The sequence below is a fragment of the Erinaceus europaeus genome, chromosome 5 (assembly GCF_950295315.1).
Source record: "Erinaceus europaeus chromosome 5, mEriEur2.1, whole genome shotgun sequence".
NCBI lineage: Eukaryota > Metazoa > Chordata > Mammalia > Eulipotyphla > Erinaceidae > Erinaceus > Erinaceus europaeus.
The window spans coordinates 112,249,302-112,272,371 of NC_080166.1; the positions used below are offsets into that span (position 1 = coordinate 112,249,302).

The 23,070-nt window shown below is 36.4% G+C and overlaps 1 protein-coding gene across 12 annotated transcripts in view; it reads left to right on the forward strand.

Annotated features, from left to right (window-relative positions):
- The window catches only part of MYCBP2 (MYC binding protein 2), a 238,289-nt gene that overhangs the window by 24,919 nt on the left and 190,300 nt on the right, over positions 1 to 23,070 (forward strand). For all 12 annotated transcript variants that reach the window (XM_060191609.1, XM_060191610.1, XM_060191613.1 and 9 more), the window contains exons 2-7: positions 227 to 302; positions 4,678 to 4,893; positions 8,831 to 8,984; positions 17,429 to 17,625; positions 20,913 to 21,155; positions 21,509 to 21,580. In XM_060191609.1, coding sequence (XP_060047592.1) covers positions 227 to 302; positions 4,678 to 4,893; positions 8,831 to 8,984; positions 17,429 to 17,625; positions 20,913 to 21,155; positions 21,509 to 21,580 — 958 coding nt within the window. The remainder of the gene's footprint in view (positions 1 to 226; positions 303 to 4,677; positions 4,894 to 8,830; positions 8,985 to 17,428; positions 17,626 to 20,912; positions 21,156 to 21,508; positions 21,581 to 23,070) is intronic.

A 23,070-nucleotide genomic window follows, 5' to 3' on the forward strand; every position in this document is an offset into this window, starting at 1 on the left:
GAACTTTGAATTTTATTATCATTTAACATATTTCTTAAGCTACTCAGTATTATATCAGTGGCTACATTGCATGTTAATATCATATGTACATCTAGAGTATAATGTTTCAATGGCAGTTTGTAAGAGAAATATTTAAATCTCTTTAGGGAATATGTATTTTTGATAGTTTTATATGTCTTGAAGTGAATTTTCATAATTCTTTTTCCCACTTTTTAAAACATTTTAGGAATAAGAAAATTTTCAATAAGAAGAAGTTGAAAAGAAAGCAGAAGAGCAAATCAAAAGTGAAGACAAGAAGCAAGGTAAAAACTGGGAGCAATTTATAGAGAATAAGAACTATTTTATGTAGTAATTTGTAAAATACCAAACTTAAAAGATGTAATCGGTAAATCATATTTCTATGTGGTTAAACGTTTTAAAACCTCATTATTTGGTTATACTATTAGTTTCATATTTATTTTTGGATGTTTCTTCACCAATAATCTAAAGGATAGTGAGAATTATTTATTACTTATTCTTGTTATTACTCATAAGGAAGACAGTGTCCATTTCTCTTCTCTTTTTTGTTCTGTGTTACACAGCTGAGTAAAATTGGGTTAAGGGTTGGGACTTTAGGATAGACTTGTCATATGGATAACCATTAAATCAGGAGAACCTTAGTGTATCTGTATTGATCTGAGCTTCTTTAGAAAAAAAAAATTTGACTGAAATACTAGAGAATGAACCTAGGACCTCATGCATGTGCAGTGTCACTGCTAGGTGACCCCTCTGGGTGATTTTTCTTTTTCGTTCTTTATTTTATGGAGAGGGAAATGCAATGGAGATAAAGACATAGAGAAAAGAAAAAAGAAGAGACATCACAGTCTCTGCCATCTATGTATTTCTGTGGTGCTTTCATGTGGTGCCAAGGCTTGAAACCAGGGCCTCATATGTGTTAGGGTTTGTGCTATATCTGGTTTGCTCTTCTGAGCTTCAGATTATAGGTTAATTGCAAAAGAAATGGTGATATAGGATATTTGTATTTGGTGGGGCCATAGAAAATAAGGATCTCTTATTTCACTTAATGCAGAAATCTCTGTAAAATCCATTTAATTAAGAAAGATTCTCAAGTGACCAGCAGCCATTTCCTCTAAAAGTTTCTTTTCTATTGGAAAGATCTGAGCAGCCTAGATAGGAGGAAGAGAGATGTTATAACTGATTTCGAAACAGTTCTACTTTTGGGTAATGCTATAATAACTTAGGTTGGCCTGTATGTCTTATTTGAGTTCTAGCAATAATTATTTTCTGCCCTTTATTGTTACTATAACTGAGATAAGTCTGCTTTAAAGTAGTAAGCCAAAATATAAAAGAATAAAGGATGAAATTTAGCTGAGGACTCTTTTTTTTTTTTTTTTTTTATTTATAAAAAGGAAACATTGACAGAACCATAGGATAAGAGGGGTACTATTCCACACAATTCCCACAACTGGAACTCCATATTCCCTCCCCTCCCCTGGTAGCTTTCCTATTCTTTAACCCTTTGGGAGTATGGACCCAGGGTCATTGTGGGTTGCAGAAGGTGGAAGGGAAGGTCTGGCTTCTGTAATTGCTTCCCCGCTGAACATGGGCATTGACAAGTTGATCCATACACCCAGCCTACCTCCCTCTTTCCCTAGTAGGGTGGGGCTCTGGGGAAATGGAGCTCGAGGACACATTGGTGGGGTTGTCTGTCCAGGGAAGTTTGGTCAGCATCAAGCTTGCATCTGGAACCTGGTGCCTGAAAAGAGAGTTAAAATACAAAGCCAAACAAATTGTTGATCAATCATGGACCTAAAGGCTGAAATAGTGCAGATGAAGAGTTGGGGTTACTCCATTTTGTAGAGAGCTAGAAGGTATATTTTAATTATATTCCAAAGGGCCTGTGGCTATACTACGTTTCTTTCTCTCTCTCTTTTTTTTATTTCTATTTTCTTTTTTTTTCCCTGACCCTGAAATCTGATACTCAGGTGGATCCAAGTTATTGTCTGGGGAGATGATGTCATGGCTGGAAAAGGAACAGAAAGCTGTATCAGGGAAGAAAGTATGATATGGGAAAAGGGTATAAATATTGTTGACTGTAAACCCCATCGATTTGATGTGATCTGGGGCCCATAATTATCTTAGGAGAGCCAATGTGACCTCTGCATCCCTGTAGATCTGAGCTCACATTCTGTGGTCATGAGTAGAAACATTCCAGCTGCCCCAATATTGACCCATCTTCAAGTGTAGCATAGAGTATGTTGTACATCCTTTGGAGGGTGGAACATTCTCTACCATTGTTGATCCAAGTTGAGGGCAAGGTCCTATGGGGGCCCACAAAGGGATCTATTTTGTTGTTCCTGATAAGAGACGACCAGTAACAATGGAGAGAGGGATTTATTTGAGGTCTAGGCCCATCATGTCTGTTTGGGAATCTCAGGACTCCCTGAATAGGGCCCCTAGCTGAGGACTCTTATCTTGAGATATAGTAGCTCCAGGGATTAAATATTGTCATCATATCTGTGCCCTTTTCTTTTTTAATTTTTTTTTTTTGCCTCCAGAGTTATTGCGGGGGGGGGGGGGGGGGGACTCGGTGCCTGCACCAGGTATCCATTGCTCCTGAAGGTCATTTTTTTCCCCTTTTGTTTGTTACCCTGGCTGTTTTACCATTGTTGTGGTTATTATTATTGTTATGTCGTTGTTGTTGGATAGGACAGAGAGAAATGGAGAGAGGAGGGGAAGACAGAGAAGGGGAGAAAGATAGACACCTGCAGACCTGCTTTACCACCTGTGAAGCGACTCCCCCTGCAGGTGGGGAGCTGGGGGCTCCAATGGGGATCCTTATGCAGGTCCTTGCACTTTGTGCCATGTGTGCTTAATCCACTGCGCTACCACCAGACTTCCAACATGCCTTTTTCTTTGCTTGATTGCTTATTGCCTGCGGCTGAGAAGAACCAGGGCCCCTAACAACTCCAATTTTGTTCTCTTTGAGCAAGGTCTAATCTTTTCTATTTCTTTTTTGGTTAACAATGAGGCTTCACAGCTCTAGGCTGAAATTTTCAGATAAAAAGAGAGGTCGAGTGAGTCGGCGGTAGCGCAGCCGGTTAAGCGCACGTCGCACAAAGCACAAGGACCAGCGTAAGGATTCCGGTTAGAGCCCCCAGCTCCCCACCTGCCCGGGAGTCGCTTCACAGGCGGTGAAGCAGGTCTGCAGGTGTCTATCTTTTTTTTCCCCCTCTCTGTCTCCCCCTCCTCTCTCCATTTCTCTCTGTCCTATCTAACAACGACGCTATCAGTAGCAACAACAATAATAACAACAACAACAATAAAAAAACAAGGGCAACAAAAGGAAAAATAAATATTAAAAAAAAAAAGAGAGAGAGGTCGAGAGAGGGCTGTGTGTGGTGGTGTACTTGGTAGAGTACACAGTAGAGTACACACCATGTGTGAACATCTGGGTTCAAGCTGCTGGTCCCCAACTGCAGGTGGGGGAAGTTTTACAAGCAGTGGAACAGTACTGCTGGTGTCTCTCTTTCTCATCTCCTTCTTTATTTCTCTCTCTATCTCTCTCTTTATTATTTTGTTTATTACTAGATAGAGGCAGAAATAATGGGGGGGGTGGTAGGGAAAAGAGACAAAGAGATACTTATAGTCCTACTCATCACTTGTGGAGCTTCCCCCAGCAGGTGGAGACCAAGGGCTTGAACTTGGGTCCTTGTGCACTGTAATGTGTGATCATAATCAAGTATGCTACTCCCAGGTCCCCTATGTAGCCATATTATCTTTTTAAAATATATTATTGGAATTTGATTGCTAGTATTTGTTTTTAATATCTATGAGAAATGTGTTCCACATGTTAACATCAGTTGGATTTTTAATACATTCTTTAACAGTGTTCCTTCCCTCCCCAGATATTTATGAATAAATAGGAGGGAAGTACAAGTACTGGAGGTGTCATTTTATTTATCTAATATACTTCTTTGACACAATCTGATTTTTAGAATTTACATTTTTACATATCTTAAAAGATTTTCATATTTATAATACAAATGTTTACCTCAAACCTTGAATGCTGTTTGATGAGTAAAATGATACACCAAACAAGAATTTATTATTTAGTTTAACAATTAAGTTAGCAAGCATGTGATTTTTAATATTTATTAATATCAGTAGCTAAACTGTAGCTTTAAGGAAACATGCCTATTATCTGAACTTTTCTTAATATTCCTATTGTTTAAAAGAAAATGAAGTTAGAAAAATTCACTTAAATTAAGTTTTTTTAAACCCCAATGTATACTCACTGTTAATAGAAACAAAAATATAGTGCAAAATTTTACTATGTCATTGAGAGACCATAGTATAACTGGAATCCCTTAGGAAAGCACCAAATTAATATCTTTTAACATACCAGAATTTAAACTTTGTTGGCTGTTTTTCTATTGTGAGACACTAGGGCTTTTCTACTCATTCTACCTCAATAAGTCTCCTCAGGCTAGGCAAAAAGTAGGAAAATTTGGTGGAAAGGGTGCTGTCAGTTAAATTAGTACGCTTAGATAGTCTTTACTACGTCACTCACATGACTTCTGTAAGTTAAATTGTCCAATCTGTAATTTTTGTATTTGAAATGAAAATTAATGATTAAAAGGCATATAAAATGAAATATTTTATCTTGTATTTTAGTCTGAAAACTTGGAGAATACTTTACTCATACCAGACATCAAACTACACAGCAATCCTTCTGCTTTCAATATTTATTGCAATGTGCGACATTGTGTTCTGGAATGGCAGAAAAAGGAAATATCATTAGCAGTTGCATCTAAGAACTCTGTACAGAGTGGAGAATCAGATAGTGATGAAGAGGAGGAATCCAAAGAGCCCCCTATTAAGCTTCCAAAGGTAAGTCAGTAAGTTCTACTATAATAGCCTACAGGTATTTTGGCTATGATACATATCTTTATCTTGTTAAAACTCACATTTTTAAAGTAAAATGGTGTATTGTAGTAACACAGTTCGGGGACCAGGTCATAGCTCAACCAGTGGGGCACATACTTCACTTGCATTAGGATCTGCATTTAAGCCCTCAACTACCTATGGAGCACCATGCAAAGGTGCTGTAGCACCTCTCCTTCACTCTACCTCTCCCACTGTATGTGGGGGAAAAAAGAATCCTGCAGGAGTTGTGGGATAGTGCAGACACAAAGCCCCAGAAAAACTCTGGTGACAAAGAACAAAACAATAGAGCTTATGGGCAGCAAAGGATCTGTGAGGGATCAGGAAGATGAACAGTTTTAGCAAAGTCAATAAATGGGTAACTCATTAGGGGTGTTCTTGGAAAGTATAGGAAAAGATCAGCTTGTTGCATTCTGGTTAATGCTGGCATGTCGGCATTGAGCCATTGCATATGGAAGTGGAGCTCTGAGCTAGTGGGCCATCATTAAGATAGTCAGAAAAGGAAGTGCAAGTTACCACAAACCAATCGCTCATAACAGAGACAATTTAGGAACCTGTTCAGTTAGTAGCTTTACTATTTCTTTTTTTAAAAAAATTTACTTACAAAATGGAAATGTTGACAAGACCATAGAATAAGAGGGGTATAATTCCACACAATTCCCTCCACCAGAACTTCGTGTCCAGTCCCCTCCCTTGACAGCTTTCCTATTCTTTATCTCTAGCTTTACTATTTCTTTGGCAAAATTCCATACTTCTCTGTTACTGTTGAAATCTTTTTTAAAAAATATTTATTTATTCCCTTTTGTTGCCCTTGTTGTTTTATTGTTGTAGTTATTGTTGTTGTTATTGATGTCATCATTGTTGGATAGGACAGAGAGAAATGGAGAGAGGAGGGGAAGGCAGAAAGGGGTAGAGAAAGAGAAATACATGCAGACCTGCTTCACTGCCTGTGAAGTGACTCCCCTGCAGGTGGAGAGCCCGGGGCTTGAACTGGGATTCTTATGCCAGTCCTTGTGCTTGGCGCCACATGCGCTTAACCTGCTGTGCTACCGCCCGACTCCCTACTGTTGAAATCTTATATTAACACATCCTAGCCAAACATGTCATCTGTGTATTACATTTTCATTGAATTGTGAAATGTCATGATTGGTGGCAGTAGAATTAGCAATATTTTTTTCTTTTAAAAAATTACTTATTTATTATTTATTGATTTAATTACTTATTTATTTATGTTCAACAAGGAAGCAATTACAGAAGCCAGACCTTCCACCTTCTGCATCCCACGATGACCTTGGGTCCATACTCCCAGAGGGATAAAGAATAGGAAAGCTATCAAGGAGGAGATGGGATACAGATATCTGGTGGTGGGAATTGTGTGGAGTTGTACCCCTCTTATCCTATGGTTTTGTTAATGTCTCCTTTTTTAAATAAATAAAATAATTAAAGAAAAAAGAATACATTCTGCTGTCTGGCAAAGAAAATAAGAGAGACTGGGAAGCACCTGAAAGTCTTCAAGACTTCACTTTTCTTGAGATAGGATTGTGGAAGAAAGCAACTCAAAAGTTGTACTTTTGTTGCTTTAATATTCTGCCAGGCAAGGTAATAAGTGAGGCCTGTGTTGAGCACACCATCTATTGTGCCCCAAAGTCCCTGGGGCAGGTGGCCAGACTGCCTACCCTGAGTTTCTAGGATTACCTCAGCAGGAAGTGCCAACAGCAGAGTCATCAACCAGTAAAGAATTGTGGTAAATTATTTTCTAGCTGTAGCATTATGTAAATTTATTCCCAAATCTAACAAAGTCTTGGAACACAGATTTCTAGAAAACACATGTGAAATGAAGTTAAAATGTTACTTATACAAATATATATATGTATATATATATATATATATTTATGCAAATATTAACTCACATCAGAATGCTGCCTTTTTTAGGAATAATAAAATTTGAGACAAATATAAAAATATTATTTATTTATTTATTTACTTATTTATTTATTTATGAGAGAGAAATAGAACCAAAACACCAGTTCTGGCACATGTATTGATGGAGATTGAACTCACGACTTGATGCTTGAGGGTTTACTACTTTATCCCCTGTACTACTACGTCATGGCTGCATAGTAAGCAGTCTTAAAGAATGATAGGATAGAATAGTCATGAGACTAGAGCTTTACAGCCTATGCTTTTTTGTACTTCAAAAAATTTTCTTGTAATTACAAAATATGGAAATTTTGAACTGAATGTTTTTATTTTCTAGTCTGTTTCAAGGAAATATGTAGTGCATTCAACCAATTGAAACTTAAGTACAGAAGTGCTGTAATTTTAGTTGTGATCAACTCTGCTAAACTTTTCAATGATTTCTCTAAATACCTGTACTAATTGTATTTGACCTTTTTTGCTCCAACTCTTTTCTTTGGAAACTTTGCAAATGATAGAGCTGTAACCAATTTGACCTTTCTCTATAAAGAATATATTTCTGAGTTCCAGTAATTTTTAGCACACAAATGAAAGAATATATATATATATATATATATATATATATATATATATATATATATTTTTTACTGTGTGCTTCGCAGGTGCAGTCATGGGAGATACTAAACTAGTTAAGACATATACTCCTTGTCCACTAGGAGTTTATAGTGTAGTTGAGAAAGCAAAAATATTTTCAATGTTGCATAATAATTGCTTATAACAGAAATCTGGACTAGGAAAGAATTATGTACAAGTATCATTTGCCTTCTTATATTATAAACTTTTAGAGGACAGTGTCACTTAATATTATATTTTCTTTGGTAGTGAGTCATCATACAATATAAAATGTGTACTTAAATATTTATTTTTAAAAATGGTAACAAGACTGTCTCTTGGACTGTGAGAACTATGTTGGTTCTTGGCTGGAGGATGGGGTGGGGGCATAGAAATTTGTTGGAGGATGTAACAGTTCACACATGCTATATGTAAGGGTATAAGATTTTACCCTGAAATCTTGCAATTGTTAAATCACTAATAAAACATATATTTATAAAATGTGTGAACCAATGCACAAAACTCAGTAAAGGAGGTAGTCTTTCACAGTTATTTCCAATAGAATTAATGTTTTGAGATGTTTTTTTGCTAATTAGTGATATTATTTGTCCTTGCTTAGTTTTCCAAATAATTTGCCACCTGTAGTAAAGACTTTATATATCTCATAGTCAGAATGTTGACATTGACTGAGAAATAAGACTCACCATTGCTATTTCTGAAGGGATATTTTCTTATTCTAGTTCATCATGTGTGCTCTCAACATGTAGTTACTTCTCTGTTTATCTTTTGTTACATTCTGAGTCAGATTTCGCTTGACTCTGGTGGGATATGAGAAGGTAGTAAAAAAGTAAGTTTTAGCTAGGTAGCTTTTTAATTTTTCTTGTGTTAAATCTTATAAGAACAAGGAAAACATCTATAAATAATATGATTGTACTATAGAAAAAGTGAGGATGGAAAAGTTTTTTTTCATATAATATATTGACTTTTTTCATAATTAACAATATTTGAACAAAACATGACTTTTGCCTCAGAACAGATGTTAGCTTTCTTTGTAAATTAATGTAGCTCAGTTTTTTCTGAATGAATGCAATTCAATATTCAGTTTGCTATTAAAAATCATAAGGATGTCTCCTTATGGCTATATTAAAACTATATTTTGAAACAGTACTATGTTTTTTTTTAACTTTCTCAGTAACTAGATGGTTTTCTATGTGTTGCTTTTTGTTTTCACTTTTTAAATATTGTAGCAGTTAATCATTTTTGTTACTAGCAAGCTGTATCAGCTAAACCACTTGCTAAAGTATTACTAGCTTGCATGATATAAAATGTAATTTTTTCCCCCCACATTAAATAGATCATTGAGGTTGGACTTTGTGAAGTGTTTGAATTGATCAAGGAAACGCGGTTTTCTCATCCATCCCTGTGCCTCAGGAGTCTTCAGGCCCTGCTTAATGTGCTTCAGGGTCAGCAGCCAGAAGGCCTCCAGTCAGAGCCTCCAGAGGTCCTAGGTAAGAGGATGTGTGCATTGAATGAAGCCTTTAAATGTAAACAGCATCTCTTGTGAAACATCACAACAGCCTGCAATGTGATCTTTGTATAATTATGGTACTGAACCTTGAGAAAAATGTATTTTAAGTCATTTTGCTAATTATATTCCACTTGAGTTATGGCCTAGGAGTTGTGATCATGCAAAATATTTTGATTGTTGTCATTATGTGAGGCAAACAAAACATACATCCTTAGAACCCAGAAACAATCTCTAACCTTATAATAATAATTAACTTAAATAATTTCTGTTAAACTTCACTTTTTCAGAGCCAGGTGGCAGTGCACCAGGTTAACTGCACACATTACAGTGTACAAGGACCAGGTTCAAGCCCATGGTCCCAACCTGCTGGGGAAAGCTTCACAAATGAAAGTATAAAGTAGTGCTTCAGATGTCTCTCTCCCTTTCCACCTTGCCCCTCTCATTTTTTCCCTGTCTCTATCCAATAAATGAATAAATAAATAAGAATATTAAATAAGGGGGTCAGGCGGTGGTGCAGTGGGTTAAGCGCATGTGGCGCAAAGCGCAGGGACCGGCGTACAGATCCGGTTTGAGCCCCTGGCTCCCCACCTTCAGGGGAGTCGCTTCACAGGCGGTGAAGCAGCTCTGCAGGTGTCTATCTTTCTCTCCCCCTCTCTGTCTTCCCCTCCTCTCTCCATTGCTCTCTGTCCTATCCAACAACGAACAACGTCAACGATGGTGATAATAATAACCACAACGAGGCTACAACAACAAGGGCAACAAAAGGGGGAAAAAATGGCCTCCAGGAGCGGTGGATTCATGGTGTAGGCACCGAGCCCAGCAATAACCCTGGAGGAAAAAAAAAAAGAATATTAAAAAAAAACCCAAACTCACTTTTTCTAACTCCACACACTATTCTGAGTGGTATAATAATTACCCTTTGTGTGTACAAGAAAAGAGTATAAATGCTATCAACCAAACATAGCACAATTAGCTTCTAGAGTGATTTTTTAATATTACCATAAAATATATTTTAATTTTTAAATTTATGATTAGCAGCTTCCATGAAGTAAAACTTCATTTTTCATAGTGTGTATTTCAGTTATATGAATTCCTTACTTTTGTATGGATGACCTAGACTTAATAGAAAATTTTATAACATAGGTCTTGCTTGAAAGGCATTAAAGGTATGAGTATAGAGGAGAAAGCATAATTTTTAAATTGGACAGTTAATTTTTACCTTTGGTTCTAACCATGGATTTTAAAAGAGTCTAGATTTTTCTAAATTTCCATCATTAGCTTATATTAGAATCATGTTGACCTTCTCTGTTGATTTTCTAATTCAGTAGATTTGGAGTTGCACTCAAAAATTTGTACTGGAATAAGTTTCTGGGTGATGCCACATATCACCATTCAAAAGGACCTGGATTTGAGCCCCTGTTTCCCTCCTGCAGGGGCTACACTTTACAAGAGGTGAAGCAGTTCTGCAGGTGTCTTATCTTTCTCTCTCCCTATCCCTGTCAATTTCTCTCTGTCCTACTAAATAAAAATAGAAAGACAAAAAAAAAAAAATGGTAAAAATGGCCCCTGGGAGCAGTTGATTTGTTGTGAAGGCACTGAGCCCCAGTGATAATCCTGGTGGCAAAAAAAGGAAAAGAAAAAAAGGCTTCTGGATGATGCCAGTGCTCCTCACCTGAGGACTGCATTGCTGTAATTAGACTAGAACTTGATCCTTTTTATCTGCTTGGCTATTTGAATCTTATTAGACCCATCTGTGAGCACCTAATTGCATCAATATGTTGTTATTCCTTTTTTGGTCACATAGAAACATTAATTTTTGTATGTGATTTTATATTGTTGTGGCTTTTATGTAGTAAGGGCAGGTGTGCTGACATTAAAAACAGAGGAATTAAAGTCAACATTCCTGCCCCCCCCACTATGTTACTAATTGCTTTCATCAAATAAAAGTTGTCATGTTAAATTGGCTGGTTATTGATCATATTACCATTGTGATTAACTAATTGGCATTTTACTGAAAATTCAGTTGAACTAATTACATTAAGAATATTGGGTCCAGGCAGTGGAACACTCAGTTGAGTGCACATTACCATGCTCAAGGATCTGGCTTCAAGCCCCTGGTCCCCACCTGAGTAGTGAAGCAGGGTTGTAGTTGTCTTTCTTTCTATTACCTTTACCATCTAAATTTCATTTTGTCCTATCTAACTAAAATTAAAATTACAGAAAGGAAAATGGCAGGAGCAGTAGATTTGTTGTTCAGGCACTGAGCCCTAGCAGTAAACCTCATGGCAAAGAATACATTTCTAGTTATTCTTATGGTGGTACTGGGGGGTTGAACCTAGGACCTCAGAACTTCAGGTATGAAGGGCCTTTTGCATAACCATTATGCTATCTCCCCAGCTCCAGTTAGTTATTTTTAACTCTCACCTGCCAATTAACAAATAATTAAATGTTTAAGTATCTACTTAATCCTGTATCTTACATTTTACTTTGAACAACATGCTTTTCTCCTAGATCTCTCAGTCTGTCTTTCATCAACTACACACTTTCTTTTTTTTTCCTCCAGGGTTGTTACTGGGCTCGGTGCCTGCACCATGAGTCCACCACTCCTGGAGGCCATTTTTCCCCCCTTTTTGTTGCCCTTGTTGTTGTAGCCTCGTGGTTATTATTATTGCCATCGTTGATGTTGTTCGTTGTTGGATAGTACAGAGAGCAATGGAGAGAGGAGGGGAAGACAGAGAGGGGGAGAGAAAGACAGACACCTGCAGACCTGCTTCACCGCCTGTGAAGCGACTCCCCTGCAGGTGGGGAGCCGGGTCTCGAACTGGGATTCTTACTCAGGTCCCTGCGCTTTGCGCCACATGCGCTTAACACACTGCGCCACCACCCGGCCCCCAACTGTACACTTTCTTTTGGCTTCCAGCTATATATAAATATTCTTTTTCCTTTCTTTTCAAAATGGATTTTGTTCTTCAGATTAGCTTTGGAAGTTATAATGTGTGATTTATTTTAGTTATCTTTACCAGGACTCTAAAATTTGTTCATTTAAAAAATGGTTTTTTTTTGTTAATAATTTCAAATGCTGCTATACTATCTTTGATCTCTCTTTCCTCTCTTTTCATTGTATCTGACCTATATCTGATTTCTTTACTGCTTTGCTTACTTTCCTACTACTTCATATATTTTATTTTTTTATAAGTTAGCTCAAAAGATATACACTGTAATTTGGTTCTTTCAAACTAAATTTGTGTTGAAGTCTGTCTCTGCTTTTCCCCTTCTGAATAATATCACATTAGCCATACTTCGTTGATGTTACTCATGCAAATGTATGTATCATGTACTGCTGGAATAGCTTGAGGATTGCTATACACTGAACTTCTCTTTGCAAATTAATTTGGATTTATAAACTTTGTAGTTAAAAGAAATATTTCACTATATTTATTCCTTTCTGTTAAATTTAAGGTTAGAGTCTATGCTTTCAAATACTCATTGAAATATAGTAGTACATCCTGAGCTTTTTGTGGTAAGAGCACGTAACACAGGGTTTTGAATAATGTAAGACATTGTTGCTGTCACTGTGGAACTTAGCATCCAAAACTTGTACATGTGTGATTACAAATATGAATAATGTGGGAGAAATTAAAAGAAGTTTTAAGAGTATGTAGTGGACTTCCTTGAAGAGATGATATTTGATATTTGATTTTCGAAGGATGAGTAGGAAGGAGTTAAGTTTTCCTGTGGAAAAGAGAGCATGAAGTAAGACTGAGACAGAAGAAAAAAATGACTGAAAAAGACTGACTAGAATGTGCAGTGCAGAGACAGAGGACTTTGTCAGAGATAAGCAAGAGAAGATAAACTATACAGAACTTTACAGATCATATTAAAGGAGTTCTAGGAGGAGCTGAAAACCACATTTTACTTATTCTTTGGAAACCTTTTCTTTTGTAGTATTTACACTGACTTGTACTATTTGAATCATCCATTCTTAAAGGTAGAGACAATCTTGTTTGCCCATGTAATAATCCAACCTAGAGTAGTTTTGGATGTATAGGAAGAATTCAGAATGTTTGCTGAATAATTAAAAGGTGAACAGCCATGAGGATAGCTAAACAGGAGGGAGAGATAACAGAACTGAGTGAAGAAAGTATAACTGGAGAATATTACATGAAAAAAGGCAAAGACTGAATGCTAGACAAATGAAGAAAAGCGGGGGGAGGGGATTGAGCAGTGGTGCAGCGGTTTAAGTGCAAGGACCTGTGCAAGGATCCTGGTTCAAGCTACAGGCTCTCCACCTGCAGGGAGGTTGCTTCACAAGTGGTGAAGCAAGTCTGCTGGTGTCTCTGTCTCTCCCCCCTCCTCAATTTCTCTCCTATCCGATAAAAAAGAAAAAGAAAAATGGCCACCAGGAATAGTGGATTTGTAGTGCATGCACTGAGCCCCAGTGACAACCCTGGAGGCAACAAATAAATAAATAAATAAATAAATGGGAGAAGGGAAACAAAATGGAATTAACAAAGGATTTTAAGATGAAACCAGGTTTTTTTTTTTTTTTTTTTTTGGTGTGTGTGTGTGTGTGTGTGTGTGTGTGTGTGTGCATGTTAGTAATAGTCTTTCATCTTTAAGGAATAGATGTGAATGATTTTGTCTTTCCTGGGCAGATTCCCCAAAGAGTGATTGCTGGATCATATGGTAGGTCAATGTTCAGTGTTATGATGAATCTTCAGACTGTTTTCTATTGGGGTTGGACCAATTTACGTTACTATTAGTAGAGGAGTTCCTTTCCCCTACATCTTCTCCAGCAGTGGGTGTTTTGTCTTTTCTAATGTATGTCATTATCACAGGTGTACATTTCCCTAATCATCAGGGACTTTGAGTATTTTTTATCATGTCTGTTAGTTTTTTACATCAATTCTTTGAAGAAGATTCTGCGCCTATTTTCCCTTCATTTTTCAATGGACTTGTCTTTTTAAATTTATTTTATTTTTATTTATAAAAAGGAAACAGACAAAAAACCATAGGATAAGAGGGGTACAACTCCACACAATTCCCACCACCAGAACTCTGTATCCCATTCCCTCCCCTGATAGCTTTCCTATTCTTTATCCCTCTGGGAGTATGGACCCAGAGTCATTATGGGGTACAGAAGGTGGAAGGTCTGGCTTCTGTAATTGCTTCCCCGCTGAACATGGGCGTTGGCAGGTTGATCCATACTCCCAGTCTGTCTCTCTCTTTCCCTAGTAGGGCAGAGCTCTGGGGTGGTGGGTCTCCAGGACACATTGGTGGGGTCGTCTGCCCAGGGAGGTCTGGTTCGTATCATGTTAGCATCTGGAACCTGGTGGTTGAAAAAAGAGTTAACATATAAAGCCAAATAAATTGTTGACTAATCATGAACCTAAAGGATGGAATAGTTCAGTTGAAGAGTTGGAGGGTCTTCATTTTGTAGATATTTTTGTAGATTGTCTTTTTATTGTTGAGTTTGGTGAGTTCTTTGTATATTTTGGTTATCATACTTTGTCCCATGTATAACACATAAAGATTTTCTCCTTCTCCATGGGGTAGGGGTCCTCTCTGTTATGGTGGTGATTCCCTTTGGCATATTTTTGCTTTTGTTTTCCTTGAAATTGGATTTGAATCAGTGAAGATGTTACTAACAGCTATATGGAAGATAGTTTTGCCTTTGTTTTCCTCTAATCATTTGATGGCTTCCATCCTAACTGCTAAATCTTTGATTCATCTGGAGTTAACTTTCATATATGGTGAAATTTGGTAGTCCAGTTTTATTCTTCTGCATATTTCAGCCCAATTCTCCCAACACCATTTGTTGAATAAACTCCCCTTTTCCCATTTGATGTTTTGGGCTCCCATTTCTGTAGGTATGGGGACTGATTTCTGGACTCTCAGTTCAGTTCCACTGGTCTTTATGTCTGGTTTGGTTCTAGTATCAAGTGACTTTGATTATAGTGGCTCTGTAGTATATTTTGACATCAGAAAGTGTGATACCTCCATTCTTGCTCTTTTCTCTTGGGATCTATTGCTGTCCTAGGTATTTTCTATATAAGAGAAACTTTGTTTCTTTGTTCTACTCACTTGAAGAAATGTGGACCTTGACAGGAATGCTTTAAATATGTGTAAGGCTCTGGGTAGATAGTTGTTTTGGTGACGTACTCTTCCAATGCATGGGATATCTTTCTATTTCTTTCTTTTTTTAAAATATATATTTCCTTGAAAAGTATCTTAGAATTTTCAGTATAAAGATCTTTCACTTCCCTTGTAAGCTTTGTTCGTAGGTATTGGAATACATATATATTGCTGTGATGGTGAATGGAACTGATTTCTGGATTTCATCTTCTGGTTTAATCTTTATCTGAAAAGACCTATGCACAACTATATTCATAGCCATGATAGTTTTTAATAGCCTAAACTTGGAAGCAACCCAGATCCCCAAAGACAGATGAATATTGAAGAAAGCTGTGGTACATATACTCATGGTGAATGAAAGGATAGATAAACAGGAGTACTATGCAGCTGTTAAAAATAATGAGGTCATCTCTTGCAATATTGTGGTCAGAACTTGAAAATAATATTCTGAGTGAGACAAGCCTGAAAGAGAAAGACCAATACAGAATGATCTCACTTACAGGTGGAACTTAGGAATAAAGGAAAGAAAGGGAAAATATTAGGTGAAACTTAGATCAGGTGTCGTATACAGAGGACTCTGGGGAAGGGATAGGATGAAGGAAAATTGGTCCTGTTGTGTCTCCTAGACACTAGTCAAGGGGAGCTGAAAGGCTGTGCCTATATGTTGAAGACTATGTAAATCTGTAAACTATTAACCCCCCAATAAAAAACAAGAAATTGTATCCACAATTTTTTGACAAATTGTGTCAACAACTATACTATCAACCACCAACCCCCCCAAATAGATAAAATTTTAAAAAGTGAACAAAAAGAACTCATTTTTGAACATTATTTCATAATCCAGTTAGAGATGGGCATAGACAGCATGGATTGAGAATTTGGTGATGAAATATGTAAGGTAAAGGAGTTATTTGGGAAGTAAAACTGATAGAAATAATTAATTAGGACTAGATAGGGATGACTGGAATATGTAAAGGAAATCAATGTTTCTGTGAGTTAACAAGTTAGCTTCAGAAAGCCCTTTGATTTTCAGAGAATTGCAGAGAATTTCAGAGAAATTTCAGAGAATTCTTCTTTTGCTTTCCACCTCCCTTCCCATTTACTTTATCTTTCTTCATTTTTTGTTTCCCTTTTCCTATTTTTTTCTTTGCCTCTATGTATTTATTTCATTATGGATTACTTGGTCTCTTGTGCCTTTTCTCTTTCTGTGAAAAGCCCAGAAGTGTGTTGATTTGATCCTGAGAAATTTTTGCCAACTTCTCTGTGGGGATTCTGATGGCTTTAGAACATTCTTTTATTATTATTTTTAATGGTTGCTTAACTCCTTATTTAGGTTTTTTTTCCCCCCAAATACCAGGGGCTCAGTGCCTGTAGCCTGCATGACCACAGCTCCTAGTGATTACTGTTTTTCTTTTGGATAGAGGGTAAGACTGAGAGGGAGATAGCAAGAAAGAGAGATAGAGAGAAAATGAGACACCTGTAGCATTACTCTACCACCTGTAGATGGAGACTGGAGACTTGAACTGTGGTATTTCTATATGATATCATGTGCACTCTACCAGGTGTGTCACTACCTGGCCCCATGAAAAATATTTTACTTTTCTAAATTTCAATTATTTATATACTTAGAAGGATATTAGGCCTATTGACTTTAAGGATTTACTAGAATATAGAATAACAATATTTCCTTCGTAAGTGTGAACTGTTATTTCGTTAACAATAAATCAGTTTTACAGTGAGGCAGATTATAGCACATGTTTTATGCATTCTAGGTTTTTTTTCCCCCCAAATATATACATTGTTTTCTAGACATTTAAGAAATTTATATGTTTTTGTCAATATAAGATGTAAAATAAGTACAATATTTCAATCATTTGTGAACATCTCAAGGGAATTTTTTTTCAGTTTTATTAGTGATATAATAGTTATTTACAAGATTACAAGCTAATAGGGTTACCACTGCCTGCACCAGAAGGGGAACTTTGTTTTAAATTACCTTGGACTTACTCTATTTTGTTTTTACAGAAATAAGGAGTGAAACTAAAGTTTTCTAAGATATTTTTATATACACCTTTTAACTTTGAGGTAAAGGAGTAACTAGAAAGGAACTAATGCAGTGTAAGAGCTCTAGTTCTTTTAAATATCTTTATAATAACGAAGATATATGAACAGAAGAAAGTATACTTATTAACAACCCTTGCATATAATTATTTCCCATAAAATAAGCATAGATAATGTTCTGTATGTTGAGTGACTTCTATATAAAATGGACTTCTATTTTATCCACAGAGTCTCTCTTCCAGCTCCTTTTGGAAATCACAGTTCGAAGTACTGGAATGAATGACAGCACAGGACAATCTCTGACAGCACTTTCCTGTGCTTGTCTCTTTAGTTTAGTGGCATCTTGGGGAGAGACAGGAAGGACACTTCAGGCCATTTCTGCTATTCTAACCAACAATGGCAGCCATGCTTGCCAAACTATTCAGGTATTTAATATTTACAGCTTCTTGGAAATTTGTAAGATGTCAAGTGGCAGTCTTATCCTGATTTGTGTCAATAATAATTTCCTGATTTTTTTTTTTTACTCATTCTAATGGTTTGATCTGTTTAAGGTTGAGAAATGAATAATTTGCAGTATTTAGACTTAGTTATATGTGTATTTAACTGTAGTACTGGAGGTAAGAAAATAAACTTCGCCCTGGAAGTCTCTGACCTGGTTTTTGTGCAGCATCATTTTCTTCCTTGCTTTCTGCCTTTTACCTCCCATCTTGCCATTCCTTTGCAGCTGTGGGATTACTTTATAGTTTTTAAATATCTCCTCTCTGTTGAAAGCAAAGAAAATGATGTCATATTACTACAGTTTTAATTGGCTAATTATAGTTTTTAATGACTTGTTTTGTTTCTGAACTACTTCAGCTTTCCATGTAGCATTTTAAGCTTGTATTCTGGGTAGTCTAGACCAGAACAGAGTTTCACGAGCAGTGTTGCCAAGGGGAGAAGATATAAATGATGTGCTTTGATTTTGTTGAGAGCAGTATTGGGCAATACTTAGAAATATTTGTAAGAAAATGTAGCAGATTCAAACATTGTGCAATTTCTGATTAAATGAGAATATATTATACAAGTAGAGATATGTCATGTCTTAATGTTTTGCCTCAGTTCTGATTCCTGATTACATAGTCATATAAAATGGCCTGAATACTCAAAAAGTCAGCCTATGATATGGTTTGATTTTTAGAATTTGGGAGTGAGGGGAGTCATCAGTTTCTTAGTAGAAATTGGAAGTAATTATCTAAACTAGGGCTGAGTGATGGTACACCATTAAGAATGCTATGCACAAGGACCCCAGTTTAATCTCCCATTCTTCAACTGCTGGGGGGAAGGGAGAGTTTCACAGTACAGTAGGTGTCTCTTTTTTTCTTTTTTTTATCTCCCCACTTCCTCCTTAATTTCTCTCTTTTATATCAAAATGAGCAAAAAAATCTTTAAAAGAAAAATTCTTAGAAAAAAAGAAAATATCTGAGCCATCAACAAAATGGCTATCTTTTGGAAATTGTAAAGGAATATGAATTGATAAAACAGCTGTAAGTTTAATGTAGCTGTTTCAAGGGAGAAAATCTGTAGCATCCAACATATGCATATATAAACATCTACATTTATTATATGTTGTATGAACATAAAAATTATATTTTTAGCTAAGCCAGAGGCTTTAGAATTGGAAGAAGAGAATATATCTGTGAGTAGGGGGTCACATATCCTTTTGAATGTTCTATATTCTAGAACAGTGCTTTTCAATAGAAATACGATGTAATCTATATTTGTAATTGACTTTTATTAGCCACATTAAAATTTTGGAAAGAAACAGGCAGATGAAGTTACTTTTTTTTTGTTTTTTTTTTTTCTGCTAGCAAGGTTATCACTGGGGCTTGGTGCCAACACCATGAATCCATCCATTACTGCTAGTGGCTATCTCTTTCTTTCTCTCTTCCTTTCTTTCTTCCTTTATCTCTCTCTCAATTAAGTTTTTTTTAATTGGACAGGACAGAGAAAGTTTGAGAGGGGACAGGGAGACAGAGGAAAGAGAAAGAGAAACACCTGCAGACCTGCTTCACTTGTGAAGCATCCCCCCTGCAGGTGGGAAGGCGGGGCTTGAACCCGGGTTCATGCACAAGGTAACATGTCCACTGAGCCATGTGTGCCACTGCCTGCCCCCCAGATGAAGTTAATTTTAAAAATGCTTTTGTCAACTCAAAATAACAAAAAATAATTTCAGCATGTACTCAATTATTTTTTGTACTCAATATGAAGGTATTGGTAAGGTTCTGCAGTCTTATTTTTTTTCTTTTTAAAAAATATTTACTTATTTTCCCTTTTGTTGACCTTGCTGTTTTTTCATTGTTGTAGTAGTTGTTGTTATTGATGTCGTTGTTACATAGGACAGACAGAAATGGAGAGAGGAGGGGAAGACAGACAGGGGGAAAGAAAGACACCTGCAGACTTGCTTCACCGCCTGTGAAGGGACTCCCCTGCAGGTGGGGAGCCTGGGGCCTGAACCGGGATCCTTGCGCTGGTCCTTGCGCTCTGTGCCACGAGCACTTAACCCTCTGTGCTACCGCCCCATTCCCTGCAGTCTTATTTTCATTTGGCCTTCAAAACCCAATGTGCATTTTAAATTTAAAACATATCTGACGTTATTCTAACAACATATCAAGGGTGCAGCAGGGGGTCAGGTGGTAACTCTGTGGGTTAAAAGCATGTGCCGTAAAGCACAAGGCCCGGCTTAAGGGCCAAGGCCCGGCTTAAGGATTTGAACCTCTGGCTCCCAACCTGCACAGGCAGTGAAGCAGGTCTGCAGGTGTCTGTCTTTCTCTCCCCCTCTCTGTCTTCCCCTCCTCTTTTCATCTCTCTCTGCCCTATCCAACAATGATGACATCAATAACAACAACAATAACCACAACAATGGTAAAAGCAACAAGGGCAACAAAAAGGGAAAAATATAGCCTCCAGGAGCAGTGGATTCCTAGTGTAGGCACCAAGCCCCAGTAATAACCCTGGAGGGGGGGAAAAAAAAAGAGTACAGCAGTCACAAGTGGTATTAGCTGACTTGTTGGGCAGTACAGTTGTAAACAATAACTGAGTATAGAGCCCTGGGATTGATCCAACAGTTAAATGAATAATAGATACTGCAAGAGGCAGAAGACGAGCAGATAGAGCATTTCCTCTGGTGGAGGAGTATTGATCCCATACCATGGAAAATTATTGATGTTTATGTATATTAGGCATAACAGAGAAGCAAAGTGAAGGATAAACACTAGAAATTTTACCTGCAGTAGCACTTTCTCTTATGCTTAATTTTTGTGCTTCACTATCATTAAACAGTGATTATGCATATCATATGAAAGATCATTTTTGACTTGTGTATACTCTAATCAGATAATTTTGTTTATGCTCAGTGCTCGTACTTGTCACTGATTTTTTTTTTCCCATAATACCAAATGATAAGCAGGACCTAGTGTTTTGGAGAAAAATACGTACTTCAGTGTTTTTGGTCAAGAATGTAAGTTGAGATTTTTTTTTTCCATTTGCCATTTTTATCTTAGCCTGTTTGATGTTTGCTTCTCATATAGATAGACTTCTTCTTGATACTCTATTAACATGTCAAAATGATTATTATGAATAGTTTAATTTTCTTAACAAATGATGGTACATTATTAAAATTTCTTAAATTTGAATTAGGAACATTAAACTTTTTTTTCCTTCTCTTTTTGAATAGGTGCCAACAATACTAAATTCACTACAGAGAAGTGTACAGGCAGTGTTGGTGGGAAAAATTCAAATTCAGGACTGGTTTAGCAATGGCATTAAGAAAGCAGCTTTAATGCACAAATGGCCATTAAAAGAAATATCTGTTGATGAAGATGATCAGTGTCTACTTCAGAATGATGGATTTTTTCTGTATCTGTTATGCAAGGATGGATTATACAAAATAGGTTCCGGATACAGTGGAACAGTTAGGGTAATGTGATCATTTACAAGTTATGGGTATATGGGACCCAGAGAGATAGAGTGGTCTAGTTTCTTGCCTTGGCACCAGATAGGAGATCCCATGATAGCAGGGACATTTCTAGTGCTATGGTATATCTATCTCTCTGAAATCATGCATGTGTGAGGCTCTTTCTCTGCCAAAAAAGGCAAAAAAAGTTCTGTCTATAAAGAGTTTTGAGTTACACTCTTTATACCTACTTTGAGTACTGTATAATTTAAGTTAAACAGTTTGTATAAATCAGAATGTATTAAGTATTATTCATTTTTTTACTTTTCATTGATTACTAATTATGAAATTTCATAGGTTAAATTGTTATTTTGCAGGGACATATATATAATTCTACATCTCGCATCAGGAACAGAAAAGAAAAAAAATCCTGGCTAGGGTATGCTCAGGTAGGAGAATAATCATGATAAATAAAACTTTTCTTTGTTAATTTTTAAAAATGCACAATTTGTACTTATTTTATCAATAAACATGTTCACTTTCATTTGAACATCAGTGGCATATTTCTAATAATAAGTCTTTTACAACGATACAATGTACTATAAAGTGGTTTATAATTCCTAAGATTTAAAAATTTTTTTTTAAACATTCTAGGCTGTACTCATTTCAGGACCAGTCTTCCTCAAGTGGCAGAGTATATTGACCCAGGCTCTCTCTGGAGAGTGGGACAATTCCTACCTACCACTGTTGTTCTACATTGAGGGCAATATCTTGTAGAGGCCCACAAGAGGGTTTGTGATGTTTTCTTGATGGAGATGACCAGTGATGGTGGAGAGGGATCTGTTAGAGGTCTAGGCCTGTCTTATCTATGTGGGAATTCCAGGATTTATAATTCCTGAGATTTTTTTTAACATTAATGATTATGCATTTCATATGAAAGTTCATTTTTTACTTTTGTATACACTAATCAGATAATTTTGCTAATGCTCAGTACTTGTACTTTTCACTGATTTTTTTTTTTTTCATAAAACCAAATGATAAGCGGGACCTAATGTTTTGAAGAAAAATATATACTTCAGTGTTTCTGGTTTTTGGTCAAGAATATAAATTGGTATTTTTTTTTCCATTTGGCATTTTTATCTTAGCCTGTTTTAGGTTTGCTTCTCATATAAATGAACTTAATTCTTGATACTTTATTAATATGTCAAAATGATTATTATGAATAGTTTAATTTTCTTAACAAGTGATGGTACATTATTAAAATTTAAATTTAAAAAAATTTTCAAAGTAAACCAAGTTCCCAAATAACTTGGTTATTATATATATATATATATATATATATATATATATACACACACACATATATATATATATACACACACACACATATATATATATACACACACACACATATATATATATGTGTGTGTATATATATATATCTTCTTAAAACTAAGATAGCAAGGAACCTTCCCCATTCTCTATAAAATGTGAACTGACCTGTCAATGCCCATGTCCAGTGGAGAAGCAATTACAGAAGCTAGACTTCCCACCTTCTGCTCTTGATAAAGATCTTTGGTCCGTACTCCCAGAGGGATAAATAATAGGGAAATTTTCAATGGAGGGAACAGGATATGTAACTGGTGGTGGGAATTGTATGGAATTATACCCCTCTTATCCCACAATCTTGTCAATCATATTAATTTAAAAAAATTTTGAAAGGTATATATTTCCCCCCAACTTATGTGCACATGTGCCCTATCTCATGGGTCCTGGTCTATATCTAGGTTCTGTAACATTTTTAGGAAATGTGCCACCTGAAATGGATCTAAGGAGCCCTATGAGCTAGGAAAGGTCTCACCAGAATATTGGAGCTGGAGGGTTGACATCCCAGGCCTGATGTCTCTGGACATTGTCTGAAGTGAAACATGTTGTGGTG